The following is an 18,974-nucleotide window of genomic DNA, read 5'->3' on the forward strand; positions in this document are numbered from 1 at the left end:
ATTATGGAACTGTTACCGCCTTCACAGCCTATATTATGCCTGTTTGAAGTATATTATTCACAATGGTTAAAGTCAACTTAACGAAGTTAGCTTACCCTACGTCTCCACTAGACAGAAATGTCTTGCCATTTTGCTGCCAGAAAGAGAAAACGTAACAGAAATGAACAACACCGCTGCTTTCAATGCAAACAGCGAGAGAACATTTCTGTCATGACACATCTGTCCAGCAAAATGGCAAGACATTTCTGTCTAGTGGAGACGTCGGGTTAGGAGGCAGCGTTTAGAAAAGGTCCAATTTCATCTTTGCCATGAATTAAGCCACCAAATGCGTGAAAAAGTACCATTTCAAACTCCTCCGGTAATGCTATTAATGATTAAAACTTTTCGGGTCCCATGCTCGCTTTGATTGCCGAGTCACCGGTCCACCTGATCTGAACAGGAAATGGGAAAAGTTTGAATCCGCTTTCGTCACTTTTTGTCCACTCTTTCCCTCTAGGTATATGTTTCTGTTCCGAAAAATCACTAATCATCGCCCCCATCAGGGACACTTTCCGCGGTACAAACATTTAATTGATTGTAATGGGGTTGAGTTACATCTACCCCACAAGTCAGGTCCGGAAAGTTTGCGGTTGGCCATAGTACAGTACATACATATACTAAAAAGTAGACCGAAACAAGCTGCGAAGAGCGAGAAAGCATTTTAATTGCTTCAAGCCATTATTCCATTGGACGAAGTGCCAAAAAAGAGGAATTTCATTATGCGTGATTTTGATGTGCCGAAAGGGTGGCAGAATTCGTGACGTGGGTCGCTCATTAGTTGGTTGAAAGTTCCAGTAGGAGCAGTATACAGCTACAACTTGATGGTTGTTGCTTCTCAGTAATTCCAAAATGGGTTGAGTGCGTTTCTTAGCACTAGTCAAATCCAATAAATTTGGCTAGATTTTTTAAATTCAAGGATAATCCCGTTTAGGATGTTAGGAGAAGCATTCTAGGAAAATCTATCTGTGGATTCTGAGAATATCTGGGAAATACTCTCATAATCCTGAGACGTATTCTCTCATAATACTGAGAGGGATACTTTCAAAATCCTGAAAAGGATTCTCTGAATCAAGTGAGGGATTTTGTCAGAATCCTGCGAGGTAGTCTGTCAGAATCCTGAGAGGGATTCTCTCAGAATTCTGAAACGGATTCTCTCAGAATCCTGAAAGAGATTCTCTCAGAATCCTGAAAAGGATTTTCTCAGAATCCTGAAAAGGATTCTCTCAGAATCCTGAAAGGCATTCTCTCAGATAGCTTCCTTCTCAGAATCCTTCTCAGGATTCAATGAGAATCCCACTGACACTGAGACACTGATAAAATCCACCTAAGGTTCTGACAGAATCCCTCTCAGAATCCCTCAATTCTGGAAGAATTACCCTCTGAGAGGTTCTCAGAGAATCCATCTTTGGATTACGAGAGAATCCCTCTTAGGATTCAGAGAATCCATCTTGGGATTTTGAGAGAATCCCTCTTAGGGTTCTGAGATAATCCCTCTTGAGTTTCTGAGAAAATCCCTCTCAGGATTCTGAGAAAATCCCTCTCAGGATTCTGAAAGAATCCCTCATTGGATTCTGAGAGAACCACTCTCAGGATTCAAAATGAACCCCTCTCAGGATTCTGACAGAAACCCTCTCAGGATTCTAATAGTTTCCCTCTCAGGATTCCGATAGAATCCCACTCAGGATTCCGAGAGAATCCTTCTCAGGGTTCTAAGAGAATCCCTCTTAGGATTCTGACAGAATCTCACTCAGGAATCTGAGAGAATCCCTCTTAGGCATCTGCGAGAATCCCTCTCAGTATTCTGAAAGAATCCCTCTCAGGATTCTGAGAGAATCCCTCTCAAGACTCTTAGAGTATCCCTCTCAGGATGCAGAGAGAATCCCTCTCAGGATTCTGAAAGAATCCCTCTCAGGATTCTGAAAGAATCCCTCTCAAGATTCTGAAAGAATCCCTCTCAAGATTCTGAAAGAATCCCTCTCAGGATTCTAAAAGAATCCCTCTCAGAATTCTGAAAGAATCCCTCTCAGAATTCTGAAAGAATCCCTCTGAGGATTCTGAAAGAATCCCTCTCAGGATTCTGAAAAATTCCCTCTCAGGATTATGAAAGAATCCCTCTCAAGATTCTGAAAGAATCCCTCTCAGGATTCTGAAAGAATCCCTCTCAGGATTCTGAAAGAATCCCTCTCAGGATTCTGAAAGAATCCCTCTCAGGATTCTGAAAGAATCCCTCTCAGGATTCTGAAAGAATCCCTCTCAGGATTCTGAAAGAATCCCTCTCAGGATTCTGAAAGAATCCTCCTCAGGATTCTGAAAGAATCCCTCTCAGGATTCTGAAAGAATCCCTCTCAGGATTCTGGAAGAATCCCTCTCAGGATTCTGAGAGAATCTCTCTCAGGATTCTGAAAGAATCCCTCTCAGGATTCTGAGAGAATCCCTCTCAGGATTCTGAGAGAATCCCACTCAGGATTCTGAGAGAATCCCTCTCAGGATTCTGAGGGAAGCCCCGGGATTCTGAGAAAATTCCTCTCAGGATTCCGAGAGAATCCCTCTTGGGATTCTGAGAGAATCCCTCTTGGGATTCTGAGAGAATCCCTCTTGGGATTCTGAGAGAATCCCTCTTGGGATTCTGAGAGAATCCCTCTTGGGATTCTGAGAGAATCCCTCTTGGGATTCTGAGTGAATCCAACTTGGGATTCTGAGAGAATCCCTCTCAGAATGCTGAGAGAATCCCTCTCATGATTTTAAAAGAATTCCTCTCTAGATTCTGAGAGAATCCCTCTCTGGATTCTGAGATAATCCCTCTCAGATTTTGAGAGAATCCCTCTCAGTATTCTGAGCGAATCCCTCTCAGGATTCTGAGAGAATCCCTCTCAGGATGCTGAGAGAATCACTCTCATGATTTTAAAAGAATCCCTCTCATGATTTTAAAAGAATTCCTCTCTAGATTCTGAGAGAATCCCTCTCTGGATTCTGAGATAATCCCTCTCAGATTTTGAGAGAATCCCTCTCAGGATGCTGAGAGAATCCCTCTCATGATTTTAAAAGAATCCCTCTCTAGATTGTGAGAGAATCCCTCTCTGGATTCTGAGAGAATCGCTCTCTGTATTCTGAGAGAATCCCTCTCAGGATTCTGAGAGAATCCCTCTCAGGATTCTGAGAGAATCCCTCTCAGGATTCTGAGAGAATCCCTCTCAGGATTCTGAGAGAATCCCTCTCAGGATTCTGAGAGAATCCCTCTCAGGATTCTGAGAGAATCCCTCTCAGGATTCTGCGAGAATCCCTCTCAGGATCCTGTGAGAATCCCTGTCAGGATTCTGAGAGAATCCCTGTCAGGATTCTGAGAGAATCCCTCTCAGGATTCTGAGAGAATCCCTCTCAGGATTCTGAGAGAATCCCTCTCAGGATTCTGAGAGAATCCCTCTCAGGATTCTGAGAGAATCCCTCTCAGGATTCTGAGAGAATCCCTCTCAGGATTCTGAGAGAATCCCTCTCAGGATTCTGAGAGAATCCCTTTCAGGATGCTGATAGAATCCCTCTCATGATTTTAAAAGAATCCCTCTCTAGATTCTGAGAGAATCCCTCTCTGGATTCTGAAAGAATCTCTCTCCGGATTCTGAGAGTATCTCTCTCGCTGGATTCTGAAAGAATCCCTCTCTGGATTCTGAGAGAATCCCTCTCAGGATTCTGAGAGAATCTCTCTCAGGATTCTGAGGGAATCCCTTTCAGGATTCTGAGAGAATCCCTCTCAGGATTCTGAGAGAATCTCTCTCAGGATTCTGAGAGGATCCCTCTCAGAATTCTGAGAGGATCCCTCTCAGGATTCTGAGAGGATCCCTCTCAGGATTCTGAGAGAATCCCTCTCAGGATTCTGAGAGAATCCCTCTCAGGATTCTGAGAGAATCCCTCTCAGGATTCTGAGAGAATCCCTCTCAGGATTCTGAGAGAATTCCTCTCAGGATTCTGAGAGAATCCCTCTCAGGATTCTGAGAGAATCCCTCTCAGGATTCTGAGAGGATCCCTCTCAGGATTCTGAGAGAATCTCTCTCAGGATTCTGAGAGAATCACTCTCAGGATTCTGAGAGAATCACTCTCAGGATTCTGAGAGAATCCCTGTCAGGATTCTGAGAGAATCCCTCTCAGGATTCTGAGAGAATCCCTCTCAGGATTCCGAGAGAATCCCTCTCAGGATTCTGAGAGAATCCCTCTCAGGATTCTGAGAGAATCCCTCTCAGGATGCTGAGAGAATCCCTCTCATGATTTTAAAAGAATCCCTCTCTAGATTGTGAGAGAATCCCTCTCTGGATTCTGAGAGAATCGCTCTCTGTATTCTGAGAGTATCTCTCTCTGAATTCTGAAGGAATCCCACTCTGGATTCTGAGAGAATCCCTCTCAGGATTCTGAGAGAATCCCACTCAGGATTCTGAGAGAATCCCTCTCAGGATTCTGAGAGAATCACTCTCAGGATTCTGAGAGAATCACTCTCAGGCATTCTGAGAGAATCCCTGTCAGGATTCTGAGAGAATCCCTCTCAGGATTCTGAGAGAATCCCTCTCAGGATTCTGAGAGAATCCCTCTCAGGATTCTGAGAGAATCCCTTTCAGGATTCTGAGAGAATCCCTCTCAGGATTCTGAGAGAATCCCTCTCAGGATTCTGAGAGAATCCCTCTCAGGATTCTGAGAGAATCCCTCTCAGGATTCTGAGAGAATCCCTCTCAGGATTCTGAGAGAATCCCTCTCAGGATTCTGAGAGAATCCCTCTCAGGATTCTGAGAGAATCCCTTTCAGGATGCTGATAGAATCCCTCTCATGATTTTAAACGAATCCCTCTCTAGATTCTGAGAGAATCCCTCTCTGGATTCTGAAAGAATCCCTCTCTAGATTCTGAGAGTATCTCTCTCTCTGGATTCTGAAAGAATCCCTCTCTGGATTCTGAGAGAATCCCTCTCAGGATTCTGAGAGAATCCCTCTCAGAATTCTGAGAGAATCCCTCTCAGGATTCTGAGAGAATCTCTCTCAGGATTCTGAGAGAATCCCTCTCAGAATTCTGAGAGAATCCCTCTCTGGATTCTGAAAGAATCCCTCTCTAGATTCTGAGAGTATCTCTCTCTCTGGATTCTGAAAGAATCCCTCTCTGGATTCTGAGAGAATCCCTCTCAGGATTCTGAGAGGATCCCTCTCAGAATTCTGAGAGGATCCCTCTCAGGACTCTGAGAGGATCCCTCTCAGGATTCTGAGAGGATCCCTCTCAGGATTCTTAGAGGATTCCTCTCAGGATTCTAAGAGGATCCTCCTCAGGATTCTGAGTGGATCCCTCTCAGGATTCTGAGAGAATCCCTCTCAGGATTGTAAGAGAATTTCTATCAGAATTGTGAGAGAATCCCTCTCAGAATTGGGAGAGAATCCCTCTCAGGATTGGGAGGGAATCCCTCTCAGGATTCTGAGAGAATCCCTATCAGGATTGTGAGAGAATCCCTCTCAGGATTCTGAGAGAATCCCTCTTAGGATTCTGAGAGAATCACTCTTAGGATTCTGAAAGAATCCCTCTCAGGATTCTGAGAGAATCCCTCTCAGTTTCTGAGAGAATCCCTCTCAGGATTCTGAGAGAATCCCTCTCAGGATTCTGAGAGAATCCCTCTCAGGATTCTGAGAGAATCCCTCTCAGGATTCTGAGAGAATCCCTCTCAGGATTATGAGAGAATCCCTCTCAGGATTCTGGGAGAATCCCTCTCAGGATTCTGAGAGAATCCCTCTCAGGATTCTGAGAGAATCCCTCTCAGGATTCTGAGAGAATCCCTCTCAGGACTCTGAGAGAATCCCTCTCAGGATTCTGAGAGAATCCCTCTCAGGATTCTGAGAGAATCCCTCTCAGGATTCTGAGAGAATCCCTCTCAGGATTCTGAGAGAATCCCTCTCAGGATTGTGCGAGAATTCCTCTCAGGATTCTGAGAGAATCCCTCTCAGGATTCTGAGAGAATCCCTCTCAGCATTCTGAGAGAAAAACTTCTCTCAAGATCCTGGAAGAACTCCTCTCAGTATTGTAGGATTATTTCTTTCAGGATTCTGAGAGAATCCTTCTCAAAATTATGGAAGAATCCCTTTGACGATTCTAGATAAATTTCTTTCAGGATTCTAGAAAAGTCCCTCTCAGAAATAAGCTAGAATATCTCTCAAGATGCTATGAGAACTTCTCCCTGGATTCTGGGAGCATCTGGTAGAATCCCTCTCAGAATTCCGGGAAAATCTCTATTAGTACTCCGAAAGAGTCCCTCTCAGAATTCTTAAAGGGATTATCTCTGAATCTTGAGAGGGAATCTCTCAGAATCCTGAGAGGGATTCTCTCAGAATCCTGAGAGGGAATCTCTCAGAATCCTGAGAGGGATTCTCTCAGAATCCTGAGAGGGATTCTCTCAGAATCCTGAGAGGGATTCTCTCAGAATCCTGAGAGGGATTCTCTCAGAATCCTGAGAGGGATTCTCTCAGAATCCTGAGAGGGATTCTCTCAGAATCCTGAGAGGGATTCTCTCAGAATCCTGAGAGGGATTCTCTCAGAATCCTGAGAGGGATTCTCTCAGACTCCTGAGAGGGATTCTCTCAGAATTCTGAGAGTGATTCTCTCAGAATCCTGATAGGGATTCTCTCAGAATCCTGAGAGGGATTCTCTCAGAATCCTGAGAGGGACTCTCTCAGAATCCGGAGAGAGATTCTCTCAGAATCCTGAGAGGGATTCTCTCAGAATCCTGAGAGGGATTCTCTCAAAATCCTGAGAGGGATTCTCTCAGAATCCTGAGAGAGATTCATTCAGAATTCTGAGAGTGATTGTCTCAGAATCCTGAGAGGGATGCTCTCAGAATCCTGAGAGGGATTCTTTCAAAATCCTGAGATGAGAGGGATCCTTTCAGAATCCTGAGAGGGATTCTCTCAGAATTCTGAGAGGGATTCTCTCAGAATCCTGAGAGAGACTCTCTCAGAATCCTGCAGGGGTTCTATCAGAATCCTGACAGGGATTCTCACAGGATCCTGAGAGGGATTCTCGCAGAATCCTGAGAGGGATTCTCTCAGAATCCTGAGAGGGATTCTCTCAGAATCCTGAGAGGGATTCTCTCGGAATCCTGAGAGGGATTCTCTCAGAATCCTGAGAGGGATTCTCTCATAATCCTGAGAGGGATTCTCTCAGAATCTTGAGAAGGATTCTCTCAGAATCCTGAGAGGGATTCTCTCAGAATCCTGAGAGGGGTTCTTTTAAAATCGTGAGAGGAAATCCTGAGAGGTTGTCTGTGAGAATCCTGGGACGTAGTCTGTCAGAATGCTGAGAGGGATTCACTCAGAATCCTGAGAGGGATTCTCTTAGAATCCTGAGAGGGATTCTCTGAGAGAAATTCTCAAAGAGGAATTATCTCAAAACATGAGAGGGATTCTCTTAGAATCCTGAGAAGGATACTCTCAGAATTCTGAGAGGGACTCTCTCAGGATGCAGAGGTGTATTCTCCCAGAATCCTGAGAGGGATCCTCTTCGAATCCTGAATCCCACTCTGAATGAGGGGATTCTCTCAGAACCCTGAGAGGGATTCTCTCAGAACCCTGAGAGGGATTATCTCAGAATCCTGAGAGGGATTCTCTCAGAATCCTGAGAGGAATGCTCTCAGAATCCTGACAGGGATTCTCTCAGAATTCTGAGAGGGATTCCCTCAGAATCCTGAGAGGGATACTCTCAGAATCTTGAGAGGGGTTATCTCAGAAACCTGATAAGGATTGCCTCAGAGTTCGGAGAGGGATTTTCTCATCCTGATTCAAAGAGAATCCCTCTCAGGATTTTGAGTGAATCCCTTTAAGGGTTCTAAGAGAATTCGTTTCAGGATATTGAGAGGACCCCTTTCAGGATTCTGAAAGAATCCCTCTCAGGATTCTGAGAGAATCGCTCTCAGGATTCTGAGAGATTCCCTCTCAGGATTCTGAGAGAATCCCTCTCAGGATTCTGAGAGAATCCCTCTCAGGATTCTGAGCGAATCCCTCTCAGGATTCTGAGAAAATCCCTCTCTGGATTCTGAAAGAATCCCTCTCTGGATTCTGAGAGAATCCCTCTCAGGATTCTGAGAGAATCCCTCTCAGGATTCTGAGAGAATCCCTCTCAGGATTCTGAGAGAATCCCTCTCAGGATTCTGAGAGAATCCCTCTCAGGATTCTGAGAGAATCCCTCTCAGGATTCTGAGAGAATCCCTCTCAGGATTCTGAGAGAATCCCTCTCAAAATTCTGAGAGAATCCCTCTCAGGATTCTGAGAGAATCCCTCTCAGGATTCTGAGAGAATCCCTCTCAGGATTCTGAGAGAATCCCTCTCAGGATTCTGAGAGAATCCCTCTCAGGATTCTGAGAGAATCCCTCTCAGGATTCTGAGAGAATCCCTCTCAGGATTCTGAGAGAATCCCTCTCAGGATTCTGAGAGAATCCCTCTCAGGATTCTGAGAGAATCCCTCTCAGGATTCTGAGAGAATCCCTCTCAGGATTCTGAGAGAACCCGACTAGAAAAATATATCAAGTTTATAACACATTGTGTTATGATGATATGAAATTTTTCTATAACTTATTTTGTTATAAACTAGATGCAGGATGATGTTAAAATAATTAAAAGTGTAACAAAAAGTACACCGGTCTAATCAAAATAATAACCTATTTTGTTATAATCAGAACAAAATTATAACACAATATGATATAAATTTTAGCTTCAAAAAACGATTTTCTATCATATTTTGATACAATTGTGTAAGATGATGTTCTGAATGAAAAAGAATCAGAACTAAATTATTTCGCAATGAGTTATTGTACAACATTTATAACATAATATGATACAATTGAGTTCTAATATTTGTAAACACCAATGATGTTAAACATGATTATATCACAATGAGTTATACATATCATAGTTTGTTATAATTATGTTATATTTTTGTTAGAATCTTCTAGTCGGGAATCCCTCTCAGGATTCTGAGAGAATCCCTCTCAGGATTCTGAGAGAATCCCTCTCAGGATTCTGAGAGAATCCCTCTCAGGGATCTGAGAGAATCCCTCTCAGGGTTCTGAGAGAATCCCTCTCAGGATTCTGAGAGAATCCCTCTCAGGATTCTGAGAGAATCCCCCTCAGGATTCTGAGAGAATCCCTCTCAGGATTCTGAGAGAATCCCTCTCAGGATTCTGAGAGAATCCCTCTCAGGATTCTGAGAGAATCCCTCTCAGGATTCTGAGAGAATCCCTCTCAGGATTCTGAGAGAATCCCTCTCAGGATTCTGAGAGAATCCCTCTCAGGATTCTGAGAGAATCCCTCTCAGGATTCTGAGAGAATCCCTCTCAGGATTCTGAGAGAATCCCTCTCAGGATTCTGAGAGAATCCCTCTCAGGATTCTGAGAGAATCCCTCTCAGGATTCTGAGAGAATCCCTCTCAGGATTCTGAGAGAATCCCTCTCAGGATTCTGATAGAATCCCTCTCAGTATTCTGAGAGAATCCCTCTCAGGATTCTGAGAGAATTCCTCTCAGGATTCTGAGAGAATTCCTCTCAGGATTCTGAGAGAATCCCACTCAGGATTCTGAGAGAACCCCTCTCAGGATTCTGAGAGAATCCCTTTCAGGATTCTGAGAGAATCCCTCTCAGGAATCTGAGAGAATCCCTCTCAGGATTCTAAGAGAATCCCTCTCAGGATTCTGAGAGAATCCCTCTCAGGATTCTGAGAGAATCCCTCTCAGGATTCTGAGAGAATCCCTCTCAGGATTCTGAGAGAATCCCTCTCAGGATTCTGAGAGAATCCCTCTCAGGATTGTGAGAGAATCCCTCTCAGAATTGTGAGAGAATCCCTCTCAGGATTGTGAGAGAATCCCTATCAGGATTGTGAGAGAATCCCTCTTAGGATTCTGAGAGAATCACTCTTAGGATTCTAAAAGAACCCCTCTTAGGATTCTGAGAGAATGCCTCTCAGGATTCTGAGAGAATCCCTCTCAGATTCTGAGAGAATCCCTCTCAGGATGCTGAGAGAATCCCTCTCAGGATGCTGAGAGAATCCCCCTCAGGATTCTGAGAGAATCCCTCTCAGGATTCTGAGAGAATCCCTCTCAGGATTCTGAGAGAATCCCTCTCAGGATTCTGAGAGAATCCCACTCAGGATTCTGAGAGAATCCCTCTCAGGATTCTGAGAGAATCCCTCTCAGGATTCTGGGAGAATCCCTCTCAGGATTCTGAGAGAATCCCTCTCAGGATTCTGAGAGAATCCCTCTCAGGATTCTGAGAGAATCCCTTTCAGGATTCTGAGAGAATCCCTCTCAGGATTCTGAGAGAAGCCTTCTCAGGATTCTGAGAGAATCCCTCTCAGGATTCTGAGAGAATCCCTCTCAGGATTCTGAGAGAATCCCTCTCAGGATTCTGAGAGAATCCCTCTCAGGATTCTTAGAGAATCCCTCTCAGGATTCTGAGAGAATCCCTCTCAGAATGCTGAGAGAATCCCTCTCATGATTTTAAAAGAATTCCTCTCTAGATTCTGAGAGAATCCCTCTCTGGATTCTGAGATAATCCCTCTCAGATTTTGAGAGAATCCCTCTCAGTATTCTGAGAGAATTCCTCTCAGGATTCTGAGAGAATCCCTCTCAGGATGCTGAGAGAATCACTCTCATGATTTTATAAGAATCCCTCTCATGATTTTAAAAGAATTCCTCTCTAGATTCTGAGAGAATCCCTCTCTGGATTCTGAGATAATCCCTCTCAGATTTTGAGAGAATCCCTCTCAGGATGCTGAGAGAATCCCTCTCATGATTTTAAAAGAATCCCTCTCTAGATTGTGAGAGAATCCCTCTCTGGATTCTGAGAGAATCGCTCTCTGTATTCTGAGAGTATCTCTCTCTGAATTCTGAAGGAATCCATTTCTGGATTCTGAGAGAATCCCTCTCAGGATTCTGAGAGAATCCCTCTCAGGATTCTGAGAGAATCACTCTCAGGATTCTGAGAGAATCACTCTCAGGATTCTGAGAGAATCCCTCTCAGGATTCTGAGAGAATCCCTCTCAGGATTCTGAGAGAATCCCTCTCAGGATTCTGAGAGAATCCCTCTCAGGATTCTGAGAGAATCCCTCTCAGGATTCTGAGAGAATCCCTCTCAGGATTCTGAGAGAATCCCTCTCAGGATTCTGAGAGAATCCCTCTCAGGATTCTGAGAGAATCCCTCTCAGGATTCTGAGAGAATCCCTCTCAGGATTCTGAGAGAATCCCTCTCAGGATTCTGAGAGAATCCCTTTCAGGATGCTGATAGAATCCCTCTCATGATTTTAAAAGAATCCCTCTCTAGATTCTGAGAGAATCCCTCTCTGGATTCTGAAAGAATCCCTCTCTGGATTCTGAGAGTATCTCTCTCTCTGGATTCTGAAAGAATCCCTCTCTGGATTCTGAGAGAATCCCTCTCAGGATTCTGAGAGAATCGCTCTCAGGATTCTGAGGGAATCCCTTCCAGGATTCTGAGAGAATCCCTCTCAGGATTCTGAGAGAATCTCTCTCAGGATTCTGAGAGGATCCCTCTCAGGATTCTGAGAGGATCCCTCTCAGGATTCTGAGAGAATCCCTCTCAGGATTCTGAGAGAATCCCTCTCAGGATTCTGAGAGAATCCCTCTCAGGATTCTGAGAGAATCCCTCTCAGGATTCTGAGAGAATCCCTCTCAGGATTCTGAGAGAATTCCTCTCAGGATTCTGAGAGAATCCCTCTCAGGATTCTGAGAGAATCCCTCTCAGGATTCTGAGAGGATCCCTCTCAGGATTCTGAGAGAATCCCTCTCAGGATTCTGAGAGAATCCCTCTCACGATTCTGAGAGAATCACTCTCAGGATTCTGAGAGAATCCCTCTCAGGATTCTGAGAGAATCCCTCTCAGGATTCTGAGAGAATCCCTCTCAGGATTCTGAGAGAATCCCTCTCAGGATTCTGAGAGAATCCCTCTCAGGATTCTGAGAGAATCCCTCTCAGGATGCTGAGAGAATCCCTCTCATGATTTTAAAAGAATCCCTCTCTAGATTGTGAGAGAATCCCTCTCTGGATTCTGAGAGAATCGCTCTCTGTATTCTGAGAGTATCTCTCTCTGAATTCTGAAGGAATCCCACTCTGGATTCTGAGAGAATCCCTCTCAGGATTCTGAGAGAATCCCACTCAGGATTCTGAGAGAATCCCTCTCAGGATTCTGAGCGAATCACTCTCAGGATTCTGAGAGAATCACTCTCAGGCATTCTGAGAGAATCCCTGTCAGGATTCTGAGAGAATCCCTCTCAGGATTCTGAGAGAATCCCTCTCAGGATTCTGAGAGAATCCCTCTCAGGATTCTGAGAGAATCCCTTTCAGGATTCTGAGAGAATCCCTCTCAGGATTCTGAGAGAATCCCTCTCAGGATTCTGAGAGAATCCCTCTCAGGATTCTGAGAGAATCCCTCTCAGGATTCTGAGAGAATCCCTCTCAGGATTCTGAGAGAATCCCTCTCAGGATTCTGAGAGAATCCCTTTCAGGATGCTGATAGAATCCCTCTCATGATTTTAAACGAATCCCTCTCTAGATTCTGAGAGAATCCCTCTCTGGATTCTGAAAGAATCCCTCTCTGGATTCTGAGAGTATCTCTCTCTCTGGATTCTGAAAGAATCCCTCTCTGGATTCTGAGAGAATCCCTCTCAGGATTCTGAGAGAATCCCTCTCAGGATTCTGAGAGAATCCCTCTCAGGATTCTGAGAGAATCTCTCTCAGGATTCTGAGGGAATCCCTTTCAGGATTCTGAGAGAATCCCTCTCAGGATTCTGAGAGAATCTCTCTCAGGATTCTGAGAGGATCCCTCTCAGGATTCTGAGAGGATCCCTCTCAGGATTCTGAGAGGATCCCTCTCAGAATTCTGAGAGGATCCCTCTCAGGACTCTGAGAGGATCCCTCTCAGGATTCTGAGAGGATCCCTCTCAGGATTCTTAGAGGATTCCTCTCAGGATTCTAAGAGGATCCTCCTCAGGATTCTGAGTGGATCCCTCTCAGGATTCTGAGAGAATCCCTCTCAGGATTGTAAGAGAATTTCTATCAGAATTGTGAGAGAATCCCTCTCAGAATTGGGAGAGAATCCCTCTCAGGATTGGGAGGGAATCCCTCTCAGGATTCTGAGAGAATCCCTATCAGGATTGTGAGGGAATCCCTCTCAGGATTCTGAGAGAATCCCTCTTAGGATTCTGAGAGAATCACTCTTAGGATTCTGAAAGAATCCCTCTCAGGATTCTGAGAGAATCCCTCTCAGTTTCTGAGAGAATCCCTCTCAGGATTCTGAAAGAATCCCTCTCAGGATTCTGAGAGAATCCCTCTCAGGATTCTGAGAGAATCCCTCTCAGGATTCTGAGAGAATCCCTCTCAGGATTCTGAGAGAATCCCTCTCAGGATTCTGAGAGAATCCCTCTCAGGATTCTGAGAGAATCCCTCTCAGGATTATGAGAGAATCCCTCTCAGGATTCTGGGAGAATCCCTCTCAGGATTCTGAGAGAATCCCTCTCAGGATTCTGAGAGAATCCCTCTCAGGATTCTGAGAGAATCCCTCTCAGGTTTCTGAGAGAATCCCTCTCAGGATTCTGAGAGAATCCCTCTCAGGATTCTGAGAGAATCCCTCTCAGGATTCTGAGAGAATCCCTCTCAGGATTCTGAGAGAATCCCTCTCAGGATTGTGCGAGAATTCCTCTCAGGATTCTGAGAGAATCCCTCTCAGGATTCTGAGAGAATCCCTCTCAGCATTCTGAGAGAATCCCTCTCAGGATTCTGAGAGAATCCCTCCAGGATTCTTAAAGAATCCCACTCAGGATTCTGAAAGAATCCCTTTCAGGATTCTTAATGAATCCCTCTCAGGATTCTGAAAGAATCCCTCTCAGGATTCTGAGAGAATCCCTCTCAGGATTCTGAGAGAATCCCTCTCAGGATTCTGAGAGAATCCCTCTCAGGATTCTTAAAGAATCCCTCTCAGGATTCTAAAAGAATCCCTCTCAGGATTCTGAAAGAATCCCTCTCAGGATTCTGAGAGAATCCCTCTCATGATTCTGAGAGAATCGCTCTCATGATTCTGAAAGAACCCCTCTCAGGATTCTTAAAGAACCCCTCTCAGAATTCTTAAAGAATCCCTCTCAGGATTCTGAAAGAACCCCTCTCAGGATTCTGAATGAATCCCTCTCATGGTTCTGAAAGAATCCCTCTCAGGATTCTGAAAGAATCCCTCTCAGGATTCTGGGAGAATCCCTCTCAGGATTCTGAAAGAATCCCTCTCAGGATTCTGAAAGAATCCCTCTCAGGATTATGAGAAAATCCCTCCGAGGATTCTCAGAGAATTTCTCTCAGGATTCTGGGAGAATCCCTCTCAGGATTCTGGGAGAATCCGTCTCAGGATTCTGGGAGAATCCGTCTCAGGATTCTGGGAGAATCCGTCTCAGGATTCTGGGAGAATCCGTCTCAGGATTCTGGGAGAATCCGTCTCAGGATTCTGGGAGAATCCGTCTCAGGATTCTGGGAGAATCCGTCTCAGGATTCTGGGAGAATCCGTCTCAGGATTCTGGGAGAATCCGTCTCAGGACTCTGGGAGAATCCGTCTCAGGATTCTGGGAGAATCCGTCTCAGGATTCTGGGAGAATCCGTCTCAGGATTCTGGGAGAATCCGTCTCAGGATTCTGGGAGAATCCGTCTCAGGATTCTGGGAGAATCCGTCTCAGGATTCTGGGAGATTCCCTCTCAGGATTCTGGGAGAATCCCTCTCAGGATTCTGGGAGAATCCCTCTCAGGATTCTGGGAGAATCCCTCTCAGGATTCTGGGAGAATCCCTCTCAGGATTCTGGGAGAATCCCTCTCAGGATTCTGGGAGAATCCCTCTCAGGATTCTGGGAGAATCCCTCTCAGGATTCTGGGAGAATCCCTCTCAGGATTCTGGGAGAATCCCTCTCAGGATTCTCGGAGAATCCCTCTCAGGATTTTGAGAGAATCCCTCTCAGGATTTTGAGAGAATCCCTCTCAGGATTCTGAGAGAATCCCTGTCAGGATTCTGAGAGAATTCCTCTTAGGATTCTTAGAGAATGCCTTTCAGAATTCTGAGAGAATTGCTTTCAGGATTTTGGGGGAATCCCCTCAAATTCTCCTGAGAAGCTTGAGAAGGATTTACTCTGAATCCAGAGAAATATCCTCCCTGAATCTTTTACCTGAATCCTGAGAGGGTTTCCTTTATGTGGAGTTATATTTTGCCTAATCTCCCAGTGCCATGATTTTATCCGGACTATTTTTGTTAGATTCTTCAAGTGAAAATATTATTAAATTCGAAGCTCTTCGGGTGATAGATAGTGGTGTAGCCAGGAGGGGACCTCCAAGGGTCAATTTTGACCAAATGTGACATTATTGATAAAAATCAAATACGTATCAAATGCAATTACCCTTAGGTTTTGCCGGGATGAAAATTAGGTAACACTTTATTGTAACATATCTAGATTGAGTTTAAATAAGGGCGAAAGTAACATGAGAGAGTTCTCTTCACCGACTCTCTCTTTTGCAAATTAAAGTGACAAGATGCAAATTCAATCGAACTTTTTTACACTTAGACGCTAGATTGCATAGCAACCTAGCGATTTATGACCAAAAAGTTCAACAATACTTGCATCTTGTCACTTTAATTTGAAGAAGAGAGAGTCGATGAAGAGAATTCTCTCATGTTACATTCGCCCTTATTTAAACTCAATCTAGATATTGTCAAATTTGCCTCTTTGGAGGCCCCTCCTGGCTACACTACTGGCCCATCTCTCGAAAGGTTTTGGGTCAAATTATACTTCCCCATGTAGAATCCAACAAAAATAGTCCGGTTGAAAGCCCCGGAGGACACCATCGTAAACTTCCCTTGTGAGAATTCTGAGAGGGGTCCTTTCGCAACCTGAAGAGTGGTTTTCCCGGAATCCTGAGGTTTATTCAGCTGTTAATTGTTATCGCTCACCTTGTGCCGTAGTAGACAATAGAGCTATATATTAGGTTATACGGTTAAAAATTGAAAGAATTTAAGTCCGATTGGCGTTTTCATTCATCATCACGGCACGTGATCCGACAACTTTTCAATGGACACAGCAATCCCAAAAGTTTCCGGGAAATCACACATTCCGAGGCATGTCACTCCTGAGTAATGGTTTTCCTGGAAAAGGTATTCCAAGAAAAGTAATAGGTAGGTACCACCGTTGAGCTAGTCTGAATCCCGAACTGGGTCATGTGGATTAGTAGCCCAACTGGGACAGACTATTCTTCCAGGAAGCTCATTTTGGTTTGTAAATTGTCTCCCAACCTTGAGTCACATCTAGCACATCCAACATGACACCGTGAGCAAATATTCAACAAACAAGATTATTTGTATCTCAAAACAAAGCAAATTCAAATAGCAATGCTGCCGGGCTAGACAAGGAACAAATACACGGCAAACGATGAAAGGAAGTCGTAAAATTCCGAGAAGGAACGGTTCGGATGACAAAAGAAAAAAAAAAGAAATCGGAACTCGAATGCAGTTAGTGTCACACGGTATGTACACACAGACGGACCCGGGGCGGAAGTGGAATCCGGTCGACTGGTGGAAATAAAATTCAAGAAAAAGGATCATACCCCGGAGCTTTCGGAATCTCTCGGTGCCCTTCACAGCTGACAGTAGTAGTCGTTAGACTGTGAGGCTACTTTTGTTGCTTTCCATTGTGTGTGAATCCTTTCGGGCTGTATCAGGATTGTCACATGGTTTTCTTTTAATCAGAAAAGTCGACACCCGTCCGTTTGGCAAGTTGTTGTAGTTGTGAGGCATCCATAGTTTTTTTTATCGGTTCTGGATTCCGGAATTTCATGGGTATTAAACAATTGCATCGTTGGCTCGAGGAATGACATAAAATTGTAGCAACTGTTTAATTTGGGATATTCTTAACTAATTGCTTTCCATATATCACTCTCTTTAACTTGTTACCCTTTTTCGGTTCTTCCTATAATCTTTTTTCTTGGAATGTTGCCATACTAGGAAAAGCATGCTATCCCAGTTCCGCGATGCTTCACAGATAACTTTCTCCGACAATTATACTTTTTGGCATACATATTCCATACCTCAAGCACGATGATGCTCTATGTTCAAGCAAGTTGAGTCCATCATGGATATTATTTGGCCTCATAATAAAGTAGCGATCCTCTGTCGTCCAAGCGTTCCAGTTTGCAGAAATACCGCACGATAGGTTAAAAATTAAAATGCCACAACGTCATACTCGCATCCACACAAAGGACTATCAACTTTTCAAATTACTAACCTCTCATGCAAAACCCGTCGCAACTAATCTCAAACTGCCATCGTCAGCTTCAGCTAAGCCCTTCATAGTGAAAGTATGTGTAGTAGTAGTAACTATACAGTAGTAAGTACTTACTCGATTTTCTGCTGTTTTGTGCACTGGAAATCTCGTCGCTCTCCTCGCTATCCGGCGGGAAGAACAAATTCACAATTTCCGAATGGACCGCCCGGGAGATATCCGGTGTCATGTAGCGCACTTTGGTGATTTCCGAGCAGATGCTGTGCCGCCAAACGATGAGCAACTTTCCGGACATTAGTTTCTCCCGCAAAAGGGCTCCTGCAAAAACGGTTCAGCGGAGGCGGAGGCGTCAAACGGCGGGATTCCGTCATGATGGGATGACATGGGGGATTAAATTTTAAAATGGAGTTTACACACGTTCGGATTGGGATGCGGATCGGCGAGTGGAGAGGTAGCATTTGTAAAAGGAGAAAAAAAAAGTTGATTAGAATTGCCGTGTTGTGTTCCAATCCATCGCACAGTGGGGACATGGCTTAAAATCAAGTGTAGAATCAGTCGTTGGTGAAGTAGAAAAACTACGCCATCTAAATACTAATCTTATTAACTAATATAAATACAAATATAATATTATCATTTTAAGAGTTACATATCTTCCCATTTCTTTATACAATTTACAGGAAATACATCACATCTTTTTTTATGACATATTCTTGAGCACAGATCTGAAGACACGCCAAGCGCAGCGATCTGAAAATATTACTCAATTTTCACAGCATGCAGGAAAGCAACGAGTAGCTATTTCAGTAAAAATATGTTTGGAAAATTTCCTGATTTGTGCCCAAGAAAACTCGATTAAAACGAAAGACGACCATTGTGGCGGCCCTTTTCATACCCTAGCGACCTTGCTCTTCAGGCTGCAAAACGGTGAGTCGATAAGGATAGCATTCAACATAGCTCTGGTCATCATAAGTTCCTACCTCTTGCTTCCACGGGTCAAGCGACGACAAAGACCGCCAGCTAAGAGTTGTGTGCTTAAGTGGTAGTGCAGCCTGGGCACTGTTGTCCTTCTGACTTCAGCTAGATTGAGGAGTTACGACCTGAGCGTCTGTTCACCAAGGAGGTGCGGCTCAAGCAGCGTTTGTTCTGGCATCCAGCGGCTGAGTAAGAAATGCTGCATCACGCCCAGCTTGATCCAAAATGGTAGCCCCATCAGCGTGGTCGTTCCAGTGTTGGTTGGGACGTTAAATAAAACTGGTGATGGCCTTCCGGCGAGACAGGAGTGTTGACGTAGGCCCAATAAGCCACCCGTAAAAATGCCCATTACGAATAACATAGGAGAAAATACGACTCGATACAGTCGGCAAGAACCTACGCGACGAAAAAAAGATTGCGATTGGAATCTTGGAAGATGGAATTGTAAGTCACTTGGTTTCGCAGGATGTGGCAGGACAATCTACGACGAATTACATCCCCGCAACTTCGACATCGTGGGTCACGTCATCAAGATGTCAGATAACAACCCGACTTAAATCGTCATATGAACGTTACAAGAAGACGTGGTGCGCAGCGAGCTAGGTGGGTCGACCAAGCGGAGGACGATCTGCGAACCCTTCGCAGAGTGCAGGACT

General features: G+C 44.4%; 1 protein-coding gene across 2 annotated transcripts in view; it reads right to left on the bottom strand.

Moving 5' to 3' along the window:
- Positions 1-18,974, bottom strand: part of LOC109416238 (protein qui-1) — a 378,767-nt gene that overhangs the window by 118,970 nt on the left and 240,823 nt on the right. For both annotated transcript variants that reach the window (XR_009997894.1, XM_062852727.1), the window contains exon 10: positions 17,464-17,664. Coding sequence is in view for 1 of the 2 variants with exons in the window: in XM_062852727.1 (XP_062708711.1) it covers positions 17,464-17,664 (201 nt within the window). In the remaining variant the exon portion in view is untranslated. The remainder of the gene's footprint in view (positions 1-17,463; positions 17,665-18,974) is intronic.

This window comes from Aedes albopictus, chromosome 2 (genome assembly GCF_035046485.1).
Source record: "Aedes albopictus strain Foshan chromosome 2, AalbF5, whole genome shotgun sequence".
Taxonomy (NCBI): Eukaryota; Metazoa; Arthropoda; class Insecta; order Diptera; family Culicidae; genus Aedes; species Aedes albopictus.